General features: G+C 53.3%; 5 protein-coding genes across 5 annotated transcripts; 4 read left to right on the top strand and 1 right to left on the bottom strand.

Moving 5' to 3' along the window:
• Window positions 1-2,896: 2,896 nt before the first annotated feature.
• AB675_8129 (Peptidyl-prolyl cis-trans isomerase-like 4) lies at window positions 2,897-4,329 on the top strand (the record flags this gene model as incomplete). The annotated part of the gene is made up of 3 exons (XM_018148551.1): window positions 2,897-2,976; window positions 3,029-4,041; window positions 4,094-4,329. The coding sequence occupies 3 exons, from the start codon at window positions 2,897-2,899 to the stop codon at window positions 4,327-4,329; spliced, it is 1,329 nt and encodes a 442-aa protein (XP_018001247.1).
• Window positions 4,330-4,663: 334 nt separating this feature from the next.
• AB675_8130 (UDP-N-acetylglucosamine pyrophosphorylase) lies at window positions 4,664-6,258 on the top strand (the record flags this gene model as incomplete). The annotated part of the gene is made up of 2 exons (XM_018148553.1): window positions 4,664-6,124; window positions 6,181-6,258. 2 exons carry the CDS (start codon window positions 4,664-4,666, stop codon window positions 6,256-6,258), a joined length of 1,539 nt encoding a protein of 512 aa, XP_018001046.1.
• Window positions 6,259-7,040: 782 nt separating this feature from the next.
• Window positions 7,041-7,831, top strand: AB675_8131 (Zinc finger protein GIS2; the record flags this gene model as incomplete). The annotated part of the gene is made up of 4 exons (XM_018148554.1): window positions 7,041-7,188; window positions 7,239-7,558; window positions 7,606-7,729; window positions 7,776-7,831. 4 exons carry the CDS (start codon window positions 7,041-7,043, stop codon window positions 7,829-7,831), a joined length of 648 nt encoding a protein of 215 aa, XP_018001192.1.
• Window positions 7,832-9,107: 1,276 nt separating this feature from the next.
• Window positions 9,108-10,073, top strand: AB675_8132 (uncharacterized protein; the record flags this gene model as incomplete). The annotated part of the gene is made up of 1 exon (XM_018148555.1): window positions 9,108-10,073. One exon carries the CDS (start codon window positions 9,108-9,110, stop codon window positions 10,071-10,073), a length of 966 nt encoding a protein of 321 aa, XP_018001139.1.
• Window positions 10,074-11,323: 1,250 nt separating this feature from the next.
• On the bottom strand, window positions 11,324-14,012 carry AB675_8133 (uncharacterized protein; the record flags this gene model as incomplete). The annotated part of the gene is made up of 2 exons (XM_018148556.1): window positions 11,324-11,608; window positions 11,727-14,012. 2 exons carry the CDS (start codon window positions 14,010-14,012, stop codon window positions 11,324-11,326), a joined length of 2,571 nt encoding a protein of 856 aa, XP_018001285.1.
• Window positions 14,013-14,772: the final 760 nt, after the last annotated feature.

Below are 14,772 nucleotides of genomic sequence, written 5' to 3' on the forward strand. Positions count from 1 at the left end.
TTGCTGCAGCCGCCCCCATTTTCGTCCCCAGAGCACTTGATCTTGCGTTTCCTACAACGCTCGCACTGATCATTTTACGATCAGCAACTGTACTCGGAAATGAAACAAGATGCAACTTACAGCGACTGGGACACGCTTCCGAGGTGGTCCGTTGGCATGTCTGCCATCGTTGTCAGCGCTCGAGGGAGTAGTTCTGTGCCCATGGCCTCCGTTATCGTAGTGATCTTGGAGTATCGTTGAGTTGTGCCCTAAAGGCATTCGCACACCTCCATCTGATCGTCGATAGAACTCGATTCCGGTATTCCCGTTCTGATGATGACCGAGGGGGTCGGGATAGTAGGATTGCCGTGAGGTTATCTGTCACGGATGAGTGTCTCGGCGTGCGCACGGAAGCAGAGTTTTGAGATGGTGAACATACCATGGCGCAATACACTAAGTGATCTGCTGACGAGGACCACGCACTTGCCCTCAACAGACGACAGAGAACGCTTCTCTAGCAGCGAGAGGTAGATAGGTTGGTTGATGAAGATAACGTAGGGGTCAACGGTATTGAGGTAAGTGAGCGATTGAAGGTAGGGACTGACAGGGATGCCTGAAGTGTCGATTGCGGACAGAACGAGTAGACCAGGGTGAGCAGGTGGCCACGCAGGTCTTGAAAAGCACAAAGAAAACGACAGTAGTCCCATGCAGATGAGAGCCTAACTGCTTCGCCCCCTCCTCGAATATGAGACGATCAGAGATGGGCCCAAGCTATGTGTCATGTTCACTTAGCATCTTCTTTCAACGACTCAGGCTGTTGTGGTCCAAGCTATCCCCTCACACATCAACGTTGAGGTCGTCCTCTGAAACTCACTTGTGTCGTGAGATTTTGCTGCGCAGAACATGTAAATGCCCGGATTGTGCAACCCGATACCGTGAGTACTAAAAGAACAGGAATTTTCGAGCCTGGCCGCAGAGGAGAATCTTGATCAGACACCCAATAGGATGATTTGACGCAAGAGCTGCTTGAACAGTGGGACATCGCCGGGCCTCAAGCCAATTATTGACCTCTAGAAGGAGAATTAGCCATATCAAGCCAGATCAGATCAAGACAGAGCAAGTGCGCTCGTGCATGAGACATGACCACAGCGGTGACGAACACGAACACCAGGGTGGCAAGAATTGCAACAGGGGCTGGAGACAGGGGCGGAGAACAAGCAGCATTACCCAGTGGATATGAACGATCATACAGATGCAGTCCGCTGCCCACTGCTTCGCAGGGAATTTTCACACCGGGGGCTTTGCCTAATTTGTCTCTGCATGATCTGATGATGGCCTAAGCCATCAGCAAGCCTCACGAATCACGAAGGGTGTCTTAACTTGCCGCATTTCACGGCGACTCAAGAGAAGCGCGCAATCGTTCTCCCTGGGCTCGTGCGCATTGCAGTTTGATGCCCTCCGACCACGGGCAGGCAAAAAGTGGGAGTCGTAAGTCGTCCGGAGCGTGACCTCAGGTTGCTCGGCGATTGGTGCTGTCAGCTGCATCAACGTTTCAACTGCCGCGTGTGGAAGGACATCGATCGAAATCATTCCACGAAATTCTCGGAGATTTTCCATGCACGACATTCAAGAGGCAAGAAGATTGCCCGGCGAGCTGACGCCATGGAGATGTGCAGCCAGGTTGACCACAGTACTGCGCAGGATTTTGGTGTGGTCGACCAAGAACCAGGTTGGCCCCTGGAGGAAATTCCTGCGGACTGCCTACGCTTGCGTGCAGCAACGGCGTAGTACAAGATGCCAGAGACTGTCAGGTGGAGTAATCGAGAAGACCTTCGTGCCAGTTGAGATTGACAAATCACATACAAGCTGTAGTTGATAGCAATTGTCGTACGAGTGCAATGTTAGTGATGCAAATATCTGTTGGCCATAGTTGCCTTGAACCTGACAAGCACCTGTCACAGAAGAGGACACTGTATGGCGCGGCATACCTGTTGTCTGGCTCGTCGTGGCTCACAATAGCTTCTCGATGTTTCCCGACTTCGGGCAGGAGCCAGGTCAACCCAGGGAGGAAGCTACAAACCGCTGGTGATTCCGCACGAATGAGCATCCAAGGAGTTTAGGGCAGGTGCAGCGCCCACGTGCCGGATCATCCACCAGGTACGGGGATTGCTGTTCTCAACCGGATGAGGATTTGCTGCAGCCGGCCGGTATAACAACAACAGATTGAACCAGGTCACTTTCGATTCGATATGACGCCTAGCCCCTGAGCGGCTGTGTGCAAGCAGCCCTGGTCGTAGAACAGTTTTCGAAGCCAGAGGAAGAGAGCTCGTGTCAAATCGGGGGATTTTTGTATCACTATGGCAGCCTCTGTAACATGGTAGAGATCGCACAGATATGTTGGCGCCGCAGCAGCTATGCAGATGAGACGACCGAGATCGGCGCAGATTCTGTATACAGCAGTGTCAATTCAGATTGGATTTTGAGCCCGACCAGCGCCTGAAAACCGAAGGCTGGTGCTGCAAGGCTCGTGTCGTCGTGGGGCGATAGCATCGGCGGAACTCGACGCCTGACAAGCTTGCATCGATGTTCCAGCATCTTACCTTAGCATCGATCACCGAGAAGTAATCCTCATGCCGTTGATGAATCGCTATTGATGAAAATCTGGAATTCGAAAAGCGCGTCAAGATGAAGCTCGAGTCACTAATTCCCAAATTTGCCACCTTGGATCTCCCAGGCAGCCGTACTCGCCGAACGTCCAGGCGATCATTCTCAGCCAAAAAGTGATTCCTTTAGTCACCGTGAACATTACGGTAGCGTACAGACAACCAAAGTCTCAGCGTAGATACTATCAAACCACGCGAATGACGAGAACGCAGAGGCATTGATTGCAAAACCGCGGGGCCTGAACACATGAAGGATGAGTGTGATCTTGGAGACTTCGCTGGGAGACCTGGTAGTCGACCTCTTGGTCGATGATGCGCCCAGGTCGTGCGAGAAGTAAGTCGACCCGTGCAGATCAATTGGGATGCTTACTGACAAGTATGTACAGTTTCCTTAAGCTATGTAAAGTCAAATACTACAACTTTTCGCCTGTTCACAGTCTTCAGAAAGGCTCCTCATTTCAGACTGGAGACCCTCTTGGCCCGGATTCGAAGGACAGTGATGGAGGCTGCTCGATATGGGGCCTACTACAGGGCTCTGCAAAGCGAACCTACGTCGCGGATATCAACACGAAACTCAAGCATGACGAACGTGGTACTGTCAGTATGGCCACGATACCTTCGCCACACGATCCTGATGAGAAACTTGCAGCCAGCCAATTCATCGTGACTCTTGGCGACGACATAGACTATCTTAATGGCAAAGCGGTGCCGTTCGGCAAGGTCGTGGAAGGCTTTGATGTCCTTGAAAAGATTGACGGCGCTTTCGCTGATGTTAAGGGACGACCTCTGAAGGATATTCGGATACGCCATACCGTTGTGCTCGACGATCCCTTCGATGACCCTGCCGGCTTAGAAGTACCGGATCAAAGCCCAGTACCAACTAAAGCGCAATTGTCGACAGTCATGATCGCCGACGACGAGGAGCTTGAAGACAATGTCGACGAAGAAGCCATGGAGAAGATGCGTCGAGAACGAGAGGCACGGGCACAGGCTCTCACGCTCGAAATGGTCGGAGATCTGCCGTTCGCTGAGGTCAAGCCTCCGGAGAACGTTCTCTTCGTCTGCAAACTCAACCCAGTCACGCATGATGAGGACCTCGAACTCATTTTCAGCCGATTTGGCAAAATCATATCCTGCGAAGTCATTCGAGACAAGAAGACAGGCGACAGCCTACAGTATGCTTTCATCGAATTCGAGAACGAAAAAGACTGCGAGCAAGCCTACTTCAAGATGCAAGGGGTCCTGATCGACGATCATCGCATTCACGTCGACTTCTCACAAAGCGTGTCAAAGATCTCAAACTTGTGGAGAGATGCAACTAATTCGAAACGAGCAAGGAACAAGGGTGGGTTTGGAGGTATCGACAGTCTGCAGAAGAAGAGTCACTACCGTGAGGGCGGTGAGGACCGGAGGAATCGCAACTACCGCATGGTCTTTGACAAGAACGATAGAAGGAAAGGACAGTCGGATGCCGAGAATGATTCGGCGCAAAGGAAACGGAGCAGAAGCCGGAGTCGTAGTCGAGAACGCTATCGCAGCAGGAGTAGAAGTCCAAAGAGAGCTCCCAGATATGACGAAGAGAGAAGGTATCGACAGCAAGACGATAGGCATTATGGGCGGCGTGAGCGAGACCCGTATTCGCGGTCTGATAGACACGACCGTGATCGCAGGCGCTGAAATACCATAAATATCGCCCTCGAAGGAAAGTCCGACGGTCATCACCACGTTCCTAATATTGTGTACTATTCACCAACCCGGATGACTAGATTGTGCTGAAGCCTTGGCACCCCGCCGATCATGACATCGATCGCTCCTGCGCGTTGGCATCTCAACCGTGTCTGACCCGCTAAGCTGCAGCTGCCAGTGTCTGTGCTCTCGCAGGCTGGCTTCCTCTTTCTCCTGGCAATGACTGATGGTACACAGAGAGTATAGCAGCATCATTCTCTAGACATCACGTATCCTATAGTTGGCAGAGTCCGTTAGCATACTTCCACTCGTCTGTTTATTGTTCGTCTGTCGCTATGGCTGAAGTCCTTAGGAAAGGCCTTGAGAAAGTCGGGCTTAAGTCTCCTGAGCCAGAGGGAATCCCGCCAACAGAGCCCGCCGCAAATGACCTTGCAGAGCTTCGAGAGAAGTATGAGAAAGCGGAGCAAGACCATGTCTTCGCATTCTACGATGAGCTTGATACAGCAGGCAAGGCTGCCCTGTACGAACAACTCTCAGGCATTGACCCGCGCCGCATCAATATCCTAGCCGACAAGGCTCTTCACCCTCCGAAGCAAGATGAGGACAAACAGCCTACCATAGAACCGCTCCCCTCGGAAGCTGTCGACTCCCTGCTCGAGACAGATGAAGAACAAATCAAGAAATGGTATGAGGCAGGGCTGGATCTGGTAGCTGAAGACAAGGTCGCGGTCGTTCTCATGGCTGGCGGACAAGGAACCAGACTGGGAAGTTCAGATCCCAAGGGCTGCTTCAACATCGGGCTACCCAGCAACAAATCACTATTTCAAATGCAAGCAGAGCGCATCACAAAGATTCAGCAGCTGGCACGTAAGAAGAAAGGCTTAGATGAGGATGCAACGGTGCCATGGTATGTGATGACGAGTGGCCCTACGAGGAGGCCAACACAGGAATTCTTCGAGAAGAACAAGTACTTCGGCCTAGACAAGAAGGATGTCATCATCTTTGAACAGGGCGTGCTGCCTTGTATATCCAATGAAGGCAAGATTCTGATGGAAAGCAAATCGAAAGTTGCCGTGGCGCCAGACGGGAATGGCGGCATATATCAGGCATTGATCATGTCAGAGGCACGTGGTGACATGCGCAAGCGAGGCATCGAGCATATCCATGCATACTGCGTCGACAATTGCCTTGTCAAGGTCGCGGATCCCGTCTTCATTGGTGTAGCTGCAGAGAAGAAGGTCGACATTGCCACGAAAGTCGTCCGCAAACGTGCGGCCAAGGAGTCTGTCGGGCTTATCGTACAGAAGGATGGTAAGCCAGACGTGATTGAATACTCCGAGATGGACGAAGAAATGGCGAAAGCCACGGATTCGGGAGATCGACTGAAGTTCCGAGCGGCTAATATCGTCAATCATTATTATTCCTTCAAGTTCTTCGAGAGCATTGAAGAGTGGTACAACAAACTGCCACATCACGTCGCGCGAAAGAAGATTCCGTACATCGACACAGAGAAAGGAGAGTCTGTCAAGCCAGAGAAGCCCAACGGCATCAAGCTGGAGCAGTTCGTCTTCGACGTCTTCCCGCTGGTCGGCATGGACAAGTTTGCTTGTCTCGAGGTCGATCGCGCGGAGGAATTCTCGCCGCTCAAGAATGCTGCCGGTACTGGTGAAGACGATCCTGAGACCAGCAAGAAGGACATCATGCAACAGGGGGCGAGATGGTTGAAGAATGCTGGTGCCACTGTCGTAAGCGAAAGCGATCAGACCGGTGTGGAAGTGTCCCCACTGATCAGCTATGTAAGTCATCATTTGACAGTGTTCGCTGTGTTCGTTCGTGGCTAACCAGTGCTTAGGGTGGCGAAGGACTGGATTATCTTAAGGGCAGAGAAGTCAAAGCCCCAGCGGTCATCGAGAAGAGCGGTGCACAGTAGTTTCGTGTCATTGACGGAGACCTCTACACATACGATCACGGTGATGAGTGGGTCGCGCAGTCGGTTGAGGTGGGACTCCAATGTGATGCGAGAGGCAGAGAATCAGGTACTGGCTGCAAGATTTTCCGACCGGAGTTGACCTTCTGGCCAGCATGACCGTCCGGAAGTCGACAACGACATCCATAACGACATGAGAAAACGACAATGCTGCATGATATAGATCGGACGTTAGTCCAGCGAATACAATGACCATCGCTATCACGTGAAACACTTCATGAGACGTTCCTTTCCGCATTAGTAATGCTTGGCGTAGGGGGGTGGAAAACGATCCGCACCTGCGCCGAAGCCTACAATCCTTGCACAAAGTTCCTCATACTGCGCAAAACATACTGCATCTTACCGGTGTCGAAGGGTTGTCGGTAGTCTTTCGAAGGGAGAAGGAAGCGTTGGAACAGGAAGGAATAGGAAGTAGCGGGCAGCGGTAGAAGAGTAAGCAGGTCCTCGTGCACCCCTTGAGCCCAGCGCTGCAGGAAGCCGAAGAGCAGCAACCACGGTTGGCACTCGCGCTTGCACTTTTGCGAAGACGGCCTTCGAACCAAGCCGCAAGCATGAATTGTTGCAAACGCTCCCTTGACGGTGCCATGCACACATACCCCTCGTCAGCGACACCGGCAATGGACTGCCTATCCAGCGACGGCGGATGCTCATGTGGTCAAGATTGTTCTACGGCCGGCGCACTGACACCTTCGCGTAGCAGAAGTACCTCATCGTCCTCCCTCAAGATGTCGTCCCTCACTCGTCGAGCATGCTACAAATGTGGCAACGTCGGCCACTACGCTGAAGTGTGCACCTCGTCCGAACGCCTCTGCTATAATTGCAAGCAGCCCGGTCACGAGAGCAACCAGTGCCCTCACCCTCGGACAACTGAAAGTAAGAGGCCGCGACTCGAGCATAGCACGGTGATCTGACAGTGTACTCAGCCAAGCAGTGCTATCACTGTCAAGGCCTAGGTCATGTCCAGGCCGACTGCCCAACTTTGCGAATCACTGGCGGGGCCGCCGGCGGCCGCTGCTACTCCTGCGGACAGATGGGGCACATCGCACGCAACTGTCCAGGCGGCGCTCCCATGGGCGGTCCACCGATGCGTGGTGGATACCAGGGAGGCAGGGGAGGGTTTCGCGGCGGCTACGCTGGTGTGCAAAACAACCGTGCCGCTACCTGCTATAAGTGTGGAGGGCCGAATCATTATGCACGCGACTGCCAGGCGCAAGCAATGAAATGCTACGCCTGCGGCAAGCTGGTGAGCTAGGTTGGGCCTCCCATTGCCGCATACGCTGACGACTTCAGGGACACATCTCGCGAGACTGTACTGCACCCAACGGCGGACCTCTCAACGCGGCGGGCAAGACTTGCTACAAGTGCGGACAGCCTGGGCATATCAGCAAGGACTGCACGGCTGCTGATGCTGGCGGTAAGTGGCCAGTCTGGTCGTGCGACGCAACGACTAACGAAAGCAGCGGCTCCTGCCGAGGGTATCGATGTCGCCGCTGTCCCCACTGCAACTGTTGCATAGGCGCCAAATTCCGAACGCCGAAGCCGCAAGCGGATCTCGAAGAAACTCTCCGCTCACGCATTTTCTTATCTCTTTTTGATTGTTACCATTGACCACGCTCGTTACTGATTTTGTTGCGCTGTTCACCGAAACGATGCCACGGCTGAACACGCCTTCAGCACCGACTGTTCAGGCCTGCTGAGCAACCGGCATTTCCTGGTTTCAGCGCATGAGCCCAATGCCCGGAATCGAGCAAATGACCTGGCCCGGTCTCTGAGACCACGATACGTACAGCATTACGGACCAATATACCCGGAACGGCGTTCATGGCCTTACATTAAGTGTACTTGAGGAGACTTTCGGGCCTCCAAATCGACAGAAGTCATTGTGGGCTTTTCGTACGAGCCTTCTATGGCAGATCCTGGGACGACTCTTTGAGAAGAGCGACGGAGGAGTGACCGCACCGAGGGACAGTTGAGGGAACAAGTATGCTTCGGATGTGAAGTGTGTACGAGTGACAAGGTAGGCGGCGGGTATGGCATGATGGTCGTTGGTGGTGGAGGCGAAGTCAAGTCAGGGTCCAGACTTGTCAAGATGAGGATCGAATTGAGCTGAGGTAGCTATGTCTGACAGCGAAGCATAGTTGGACGTGATTCGTGAATCACAGCGACCAAGATATTCCCCTGTGCTACGTTCACTTTTCTGGAGTCTGGTGCGCAGGACAGCAAATGTTACTGACAGCCACCTCAGACTTCCGGATCCTTCGCCTGGATCCCGGGACCATTGCCGGCAAATGAAGTACACTAAGTCTCTGTTGAACGTGACACTGGTCCAGCACGGGGCCTGAGCAATGACTGTCTGTGGAATCGCAGTTCCCGCCGATGAGATGAGAGACAAATGATCGCGAGGGAAGCTCAACGTCACTGTCGCTGCTTCATCGGAATCTCAGAGCACCGCTCAGTTCATGCCCCGAAGTGCTTCACGCGATGCTCCAAATCCAGTCACTCGTTCTTTGGCTTCCCAATTGGGCCTGCATTTCTGTCTATTTAATCCCCTTGTACTCTCTTCAGTCCTCTGTCCACCTCTCTTACAACCCTTTCGTCTCTTCAAGCACTTCTCGATCTGATCCTTTGATTAGACTACCACCCAATCAAGGTCCTCGATCAAGGTCCAGAGAAAGCGATTTGATCTGCGATCAATCTACTTGCCTCGGACTACCAAGCCTCGTCCATTCCCATTCCCAGACGGGCCTCTTTGATTCACCGCCTTCCGCATCGACCTCACACACACCACCAAGATGCCACGCCAAGCCACCGCCAACCGCGAGGACTTCGCCAAATATACCAAGAACGGCACGATCAAGATCATAATCGGCAGCTCCGCCTTTCCGCAAAACGCCGACCAACCACCCCAAAAAGCACATGTCTTCCACATCTACCGCGACCTCCTCACCAGTACCTCCCCTTACTTCCGCGACAAGCTCAACACCGCCGACAACGACCCTCAGGCCCGACCACAACCACAACCTCATCCTCACCGAGCTCATGTCGCCAACGACAACGGCCCATTGTTCGTCCCCCAAGACACTCCGGAAGTCACTGAGCCAGACGTCCTCCGCGAGCCCACCCTCGACCTCATCCCATTCACCTGGTTCATCAACTGGATCTACAACAAATCCCTCAACCCCCTAGTGCGCGATCCGGTCGTGACAGTCGACACCTACCTCATGGCACACGAGCTCGGATCGGAGCGCTTCCGCAACGACATCGTCGATGCCCTCCGCTCGCATCACGCCCGTCGTCCGGATGACCAGTTGGGCTTGAGGGCCTTGTTGAAGCTCGCTGATCGCATGCCCCCTGAGAATAAGGCAAATGAGGGCAAGAACAAGCTTCTTGAATTCCTGGTCGCGCAGATGACGTACAAGGTTATCACACGCGGCTGGGAAGCTGGAGGATTCGCAGGCAATGGACTGGTCAAGCAGCTGTTCGGTAGGCACAGAGAGGTCGTCATGTGGCATTGCGACGCTCTGTGGGAGATGTTGGGCGAGTCAGGGGTCAGTGAGGCTATGGGATGTTTGGGAAGGGACGAGAGGGTGGTGAAGATGGAGGCCAATGGTCATCTTGATGAGGACGAGGATCGTAAGATGAATGTCAAGAGGCCGGCGCTGTGCTTGCCTTGCAACCCGGCGGAGAAGGAAGGGTGTGCGTTTCATGAGCACAAATCCAGGGAGAGTCGGTGTGGGAATGCGATGCTGATTGACTGAGCAGGTTTGCTGGACAGGCAAATCGATGTTGAAGGCTGTCGGTGGCTGTTGAATCTATTCCGACGACTAGGATCAGCTTGACGCCCAAGAGGACTCCTCGACAGAGCATTTGTTTGAGCAGAAGCCAAGCCATTCATCAACGACACAGAGGCCGAGCTGGATTACATGCTGCATCGAGCGAGATCGACACAGCCCTCAAAGCAGGAGTCAAGCCCAAGTCACCAGGCACACGAGATGGTGGCCGGCAGACTCCTCACTCCGACGAACATTGACACGCACACGAAAGTCAGAATCGCTTCGAAAAGGCTTCAGTCGAGACCCATCAGGTGGCGCCACTATGATGCCAGGGATAGGGATCTGTGAGCTCGAGATGATCGGTGGCGCCTTTCGACAGAAGCTGTCTCTCTGGATTGGCTCGTGCAGAAAATCAGATTGCGGAAAGACACATTTTGTCAAACGAAACTTCAGATATGCAGATAGCTTCAGACATAACACAATGATATATGCGTTAGATAATGATGCTTGATTGCCGCTTTTCTTAGGGATCACCTAGGACGTCATGTTCGGGACTCTTGGACAGCGCCGAGATGTCTCATGCGAATGACAACTCCCAGGAGTGTTCCCAACGTCTACATCTAACCCGACCTCGACGTGAGCCGATATACCAGCAGTGACGATTCATGTTACACAATCCTCCGACATTCGGCATAGCACCTTAGCTACGTAGTCAGTTGAGACTCTCAATGCCATTCTTCAGAGCATCCTTCCTTCGTTCTGTTTTTCTTGCCATGGTAGATCACTTCTCCACACTGCTCCTTTGTGGTTTTCTTCTCGCGATGGCGAAGGTGCAACTTGTGATGACGATGTGCTTTGGCTGGTGCTAGTCTCGGAGTCAGCGATGGCGATAACAAAGAGCTCTTAGCATCATGTACTGGCTGAGCGTGAACTGGCGGCGGATGAGGACGTGGATCGCTGGCCTCATGCCCCGGCTTCGTGTCCGCAGAAAACGACACCCTCGATCGCATCGATGGCATAGATGTCTCTGAACGACTAGCAGAATCCCGAAGCTTCTTCGAATATGGATGCAATTTGTCGTCTGCTGGCTTTGTATCGCCAGAAAAGGCCACTTTGGGGAGGTGAGGTGTGCTGTTGGTGCCAGACCAGTGCCCATGCTCATCATAGATAGTACTGGCGCTGACAGTGGACGGCGCGTCATCGCTACTCAGACCTAACCAACGGCGTAAGGGGCCCTATGCCTTCAGGTTCTCGGAGCTGCCTGCGCCAATTCCCCTCTTTCTGCCTTCAATAAGTGCTTTGAGGGCCCGACCGACGCCCTCGAGGTCACCCATGAGGCCGACATGGCCACGGTCACTTTCGATCCTTCCGCCCCTCACCACCCGGTAACCTTCTGGAAGCTGTGCAGCGCTGGCTAGTACGACCCCATCACCTGCGGCGAAGGCGAGGTCGTCAAAGCAGGTAGTATACTTGATCGCCTCCTTCGAAGCGACACGGGCGCCATACACAGTCGGTACAGTCTTGCCGAAGATTAGGCGTGCGGTGGATAGCGGTTGGACGTTTGCAGATCGATGTTGTGGACAAGAGCACGCTTGAAGCAAGTGTCTCCGCAAGTGTCCGGGTCAGGTACTCATATACTTCGTCAGGATCGAGCGTGCAAGCCGTTGCCACAGAGGTCTTGCTTGAAGATGAATGCATCGTTGGCTCAACAGTTGCTTCGCCGAGGGGATCTGCGACCAGATGCTCTGCATATTGCGCTGTACTGCTTGCTGCTGATCGCGCCGTAGAGGACGGAACTTTTGTGCTGGAAGATCCAGAGCTCGCTATCGACCTGCTCGTGTGCGAACCCTCCCGAGATGCGTCAGAATTTCCACCGAACAGGTTAGGTCTCGGCAGACTTGTGACACTTTGTGTCATCATCGACACGAGACTCTTGCTGCGCTCTCGCTGCCTCAGAATGGCAGGAGGTGTTTGAGCGGGATTTATGCATGGCGAGAGACGCCACTCGTGCCAAGTCCATGGATCGAAGAAGTCCAAGTCGTAACGCTCGTTCGTGTCCTTCTGTATGAAACATCTTCCGTCTTCCGGGAGCAGTGCAAAGCTTGTTCGAATGGTGAAATTGACCTGAGCAGTCAGCACCTTTGAGCTCAACAAGACGTTGTCGCCGTTACGGAGTGGACCAAGGATGTTGACACAATTCATTGGTGTGCCAGCGTAGAGCACTCCCGCGAAGAGCTCTGGACGTTGATTCACAACATATCTGGTGATCAAGCCACCGAGACTGTGCGCAATCATCCATGCACCCCGTTTCTCTGGCGGCGTGTGCGGCTGGTTGCATTCGAGGCCTTCTAGAAAGGTTATGAGTCTGCCAGCCAGCAAGTCCGGGCTCAGTCTCCAGTCGTAACCCCAGTCATGTGTTCTCAGCTTCCCTGCCTTCGCGTTGGAGCATTTCCGAGAATGCTTTAGGAGCCGGCGACAGATGTCTATTGGGCCAATGTTGGCAAGAATGCCGGACGCAATGATTTTTTCGTGAGCCTTTTCTTCGTCTTCTCTGTAGAGACCGACCTCGAGATCTACGTTCCGCAAGCCTAAGCCGACTTTGACAGGTGCCCACAATTGACGGTGCGACTTGGCATCTCGCAATATAGAGCCTCGATAGCCTCCCATGATGACAAGATCGCCTTCTAGCTCGTCGAGGGCTTCAAAGAACAAAGGATGCGCTCGGTGGGGATTGGTCTCCAGCTCGATCAATTTCTTTGATTTTTTGATGTCGTGTATACTCGTGTACTGATGGATGTGCTCATTCTTCGAGGACCGAGCATTGATCACGGTGTTTCTAGTTGTCTCTGTCGAGACATTTTTGCTCTGATTGGCCGTTTGCAAAGCATTCATGAAACGAGGGAAGCGGATCGTCGAGTTCTGTAAGCTGTCTGTGATTGCCTTGAACCGTGAGTTGGCCATATCAGTCACATTGGCAAAAAGACTCGTGTCGTCGTACGTGGATGCTGATGTCACTCGGCGGCTCAGATACAGCGAGCTCTCTGAGTTCCGTCTCATCTGGGCGGTGGTGCCAGGAGAGTTGGGCTCAAGCATTGATGCAGCGCTGCCATCTAGACCATGGGAGGACTCGTGGGCGAGTGTCGCTGAAGGAGCTACTGCAGGATCGCTGTGCCGCTTGGAACGAGTTGTCCGTGAACTATCAGTCCTCCTGATCGCTGCATTGAACATGTCTCTGACCCCGTCAGACTGAGGTATGGGACCTGGCTGTTTGTCGGCTGGGCCGTCTACACCACCAATGTACGAGTAGAATGGCTTCGATCGTGTGGGAAGTGTCTCGATCGCCCTCCCACCTCCGTCGCCACTCGAGGCAGATGTCTTTGAACTCTCGTTGGAGGATTGCCTCGTCGCCATATCGGTGCCACCTACATTCGTGATTGATTTCAGGTTGGGAAGAGACGGCAGATCTGGCAGCATCTTGATCAGGCTCCCGAACATGTTTGAACTTGACCGCGAACGTCGTTTGGTTGAATTCCTTGCATCGTTGAAAGCGCCGGATATGGATGACTTTTGGTCGGCGGATGGGTGGGCTTGCCATGGCGATACCACAGGTGAGTGATTAGGAGACGAGTCGTCGTTGTCCGCGGCCTCTGGGATTGTGTCCGGCTTCGTTTGCTGGTCAAAGTAGTCTAGGCTCCGTTCGAGTACACGTTGCTTTTCGATTGCTGGGGTTTGAGGTGACTTCAATAGCGACTGAGCACCAGAGATGCTAACGCCGATGACATCTTCCTGAGCCGGGTCCGGAATTGCCTCGTCTGAGCTTTCCTGGTCTGTGAGAGGCGAGTCATTTGATTCGATCGAACTAAGCAGACGTCGGTGGTCTGTATCCAGTGGTGGAAGCGAGGTGGGCTGACTGTAAGTGGTCATGTTGGCAATGGAGAACCATCACCGATGGAGCCTCAAGTGAATGAGACCATATCAATACGCGAACTGATGATAAGTTATGAAGACAGGATTAGGTGAGTGTAAGTACAATGTTTTTTCTCGCGAGGTCACCAAAGATATGAGATCTGTCAGATGGTCGTTCTTTCCTGGGCAGGGGCGAGAAGCCTTGGGAAGGAGCGATCTTTAGTTCCAGCGGCCGAAATGGAAGGATCAAGTAAGTGAAGTATCTATCAGAGACCGGGGCTGAAGGTCTCACCATGCCAGCTCTAGAACACTTCTGCGAAAAGATCCAGCGTCGCAATTGCAGCACGGATCCGGCTGTGAGTTGATTCCTGCCGGAGCGACCGGGAGGCCTTGTTTGTCAATTTGTGCACGCATCCGTGATGATGTCAAAACGTGGCCAACATCCCTGCTTCCGAGGCTCACATTCACGGTCATCCGCCATCATTACTGCTCATCACGAAGCCTGGCTTGATGGCTTTCCGCACAACTGCGCTTCATGGAGGATAGGCAAGGTGCATAGATCCCGGGGTTCGAAGGGGTTGTGGGCGCCTTTCGCGTGGCATTCCAACCAACCTCGTGTTCGAATTCGCCTATCCGTACATAAATCTCGCGCTAATTTTAAGCTGCGGCTCCCACAGAAAGCTTGACCTTGAGAGCCTCTTATCAGCTCCTCAGCGGCTGTTCAGCCTTGCCTACCACCATTGTATATCGTACAGGACGAGGCAGCAGCCTATCGTGC

The sequence above is a fragment of the Cyphellophora attinorum genome (assembly GCF_001299255.1).
Source record: "Cyphellophora attinorum strain CBS 131958 chromosome Unknown Contig10, whole genome shotgun sequence".
NCBI classification, from domain to species: domain Eukaryota; kingdom Fungi; phylum Ascomycota; class Eurotiomycetes; order Chaetothyriales; family Cyphellophoraceae; genus Cyphellophora; species Cyphellophora attinorum.